At 46.9% G+C, this 3,091-nt stretch overlaps 1 protein-coding gene across 1 annotated transcript in view; it reads right to left on the bottom strand.

The window, feature by feature from the left end:
• Pgk1 (phosphoglycerate kinase 1) overlaps nt 1–2,884 on the bottom strand; it is a 20,931-nt gene extending 18,047 nt beyond the window's left edge. The window contains exon 1 of the mRNA XM_010641328.3: nt 2,674–2,884. Within this exon, the coding sequence (XP_010639630.1) occupies nt 2,674–2,738 (65 nt within the window). The 5' untranslated portion in view covers nt 2,739–2,884. The remainder of the gene's footprint in view (nt 1–2,673) is intronic.
• Nucleotides 2,885–3,091: the final 207 nt, after the last annotated feature.

Below are 3,091 nucleotides of genomic sequence, written 5' to 3'. Positions count from 1 at the left end.
GAGGTGGAACCTGGCACTTAACTAGTGAAAGGTTTTTGACTATCTAAAGTTCCCCCCAAAAAACCAATTTCCCTTGGCAACTCAAACCAGGGGGACTAGACAGTCAGCAAACACCAAAATTCCCTTCTCAGGACAATGGGAGGAGACAAGTAAAGCAGCCACTCACTAATCAAGAGGCCCCATTTCTGAAACACTACCAGCAACCACCACAAAGAGGCACTGAATCAAAAAGGCATTGGGCAGATCATGCAGGACTGCCTAGTCTCCTCTAAAAAAGTAGTTCTACAATGTGAGTCTGTTCAAAAGAGATACAATAATAATCAAGGAACAAAGTAACTTTCTGTTCTCTGACTAAAGAAGTACAATTTATACAAATTACAAGGGGAAATCTATTGCCTGTAACCTTCAACAGACAAAAGGTCTATTTCAACCTGTCCTTGGTCATTATGTATGTCCAAGTATTTAAATGATCTGACTGATAGCCAAAACCTACCTTTTGGTCCTTGCTCCTACCTAGTTCAGTAACTTTGAACAAGGTCATTTTCCATCAGCAAAACAGAACTAGCCAGTCATTTCAGGGCTCGGGGTTCATTTGTGTTAAATCAAACTTTATTTGGTGTAGAGGGAGAAGAAATGAGCGCCTCCCCCAATCCCACCCCCAGCCAACCAAGTTAATTCCTCAAGCCAGTTTCCCTGCATAGAGAGAAGATAAACCCAAGGACTGCAGACCAGCATGATGCCCTAACCTTGTCTTTCAGCTGCTGCATGCATCTGGAAAAGTCAGCCGTGAGCACAGTGGAGATGGGAAAGAATAAAACCTAAGAGTAACAGCAGGCCAATGCCTATCTCTCCTGTTTTTCAGTCTGTCAACTTCCTTTACGATGTTAAAAGGGCCAGAAGGATCCCTCGTCTGACACTAAGATGGCTGTGATTCCCATTTTGCCCAGATTACAAAGGCCTATCCCCTCTGGGGAAATAAGGACATCAGCTGTTTCTCATGGACATAAACTACTGAGTTCTATCTCCATAAAAATGCAAAGGTCACCTGTATTGGCCATAAAAGAGATGGGAAGAGATACGTGAACTTTCAGTGTCATGGAGTTATCTAACTCACAAGTACCCTCATACATTTAAAGCAGGGGTAGGAGGAGATCTATTGCCTTATGTCTGTTAATATTCAAAGGATGAAAGAAAAAAGGATGCCCACACTTGAACTGGCCCATACTAGGAAAAGGGCTGGATTCACCATTCACATTACTACTTATCAACTAACCACTTCTCAAAAAGGTCAAGGCTGCACAGGCAATCAACACAAACCCTTATGGCCCTTCAAAAATACTACTTTGCCAGGCATGGTAGCAGACACCTGTAATCCCAGTGTTCTGGTAGGCTGAGGGAGGAGAACCACGACATGGGTAACTTGGCAAGACCTCACATCAAAATAAAAAATAAAAGAACCAGAGATTTAGCTCAGTGAAACTATGCACATCTGCCTTGCAAGCACAAGGTCTTGAACTTGATCTCCAGTACCCCCCCAAAAAAAAATTCAAATCCAAAATAAAAAGGGCTGGAAATGTAGTTTAGTGGGAAGGCCTTGGGTTTAATCCCTGGTTAAAAAAAATACACTCTTGGACTGCTCAAGCCAAGTCCATCAGTTATGTACCTAACAATGTCCTACGCTTTACTCCTGGCATGCACAAATGTACTAAATATTACAAAAAGGTTAGAGTAAAAGTTCTGTACACCATGCCAGTAATTATGGCAGATATGGGAGAAGCCATGTTAAGTGACCAGGGGTCCACATGTGCAATAATGAGAAAACCAACTGCATGGGGAAGACTTCCTCAATTCTAATATTCTACTTCTATAGCCATATATGGGGGTGAGGTTGGAGGATCTGCAAGTATGTGCAGACACAGTCTGCTCTACCATTACCCAGCCTGTATCCCAATCCTGATGCAACCCCATGGCCTCGAGTCCAACGATTCTGTAGGGCTACAGAAGCCAGGTACAGGAGCTCTGCAAGGCCTCATGCATCGCACTCCACCCTCCTACCCCTAATTCTTTAGGGGGGTTCCGATCTTTAACATTTAAAGCAACATCTTCTGAGAAAGATAACATTTTGTACAGGGACATTTCACTGTTTTTTTTTTATTTCATTGGTCCATGTTTGCGATACATAATAAATATATTCAACAGGGACCTTTGAAATATAGGGTGTTTCTCATTTGTCTGGGATAGAGCGATGGAGGAGAGGAAATTAGCCAAATGACCTTTCAAGGTCCCTTCCTTGGGCCTAGGGATTTGCAGGATAAACATGAGGTCCCACCCAGCTCACTGGGAGCTGGAGATGATGAAACCGTATTTCGGGAATAAGAAAGACTGCAAAATGGGTCGCAGAAATCTGAGCCCTTTCTAAGAAATTTGATCCACTCCCAAAATCTGGTGACTACAGCCAGCTCTCTGAGCTGGAAAAAAAATGCGGTTAGGAACCATCAATACAGGGCACAGCTTCAACCCTCGCCACCCTCCCCGGGAGGGCAGCGTCACTCAACAAGCCTAGGACCCCTGGAACCCAGCTGAAACTTAAAAGCAACTTTGCGCAGACAGGATAGCAAGTCAGCCTGGGCTCCAGAGGCCTGCGGCTGAGCGCAGGCAGACGTGTAGAATTACCTCATAACGACCCGCTTCCCCTTCACTTCCAGCTTGTCCAGAGTCAGCTTGTTAGAAAGCGACATTTCGGTGAGAGGCCGGGGACTCAGACAGAAGCAGGAGATAAGCCCGTAGAGCGCCAAGGACGCGTGCAGAATGCGGAGCACCGCGTGGGCCAGGGGACAGGCTTAGCAGCCCTCGGACGCCCAGCCCATTGCACCGCCCCTTCCCGGCTGCGGCTCAGGGCGCGCCTAGCAGAGCCGCTGCGATTGGCTGCGGCCCACAGGGGCTGGCGAGCTGCAATTGCTCCAAAGCTCTGTCCGTCTGCGAAGGTACTGTGGTGGGACGTGCGGGTTCGGCTGGTCACGTCCGGCACGCTGTGAGCAGTGGGGAACCTTCCTGACTAGGGGCGGTGCCCGGAGAAGCTGCGCGGGGGAAG

This window comes from Fukomys damarensis, unplaced genomic scaffold (assembly GCF_012274545.1).
Source record: "Fukomys damarensis isolate Sample0158 unplaced genomic scaffold, DMR_v1.0_HiC HiC_scaffold_39, whole genome shotgun sequence".
NCBI lineage: Eukaryota > Metazoa > Chordata > Mammalia > Rodentia > Bathyergidae > Fukomys > Fukomys damarensis.
The sequence above is the reverse complement of the archived record's forward strand: the minus strand, read 5'-3'. Positions and strand labels throughout refer to the sequence as shown.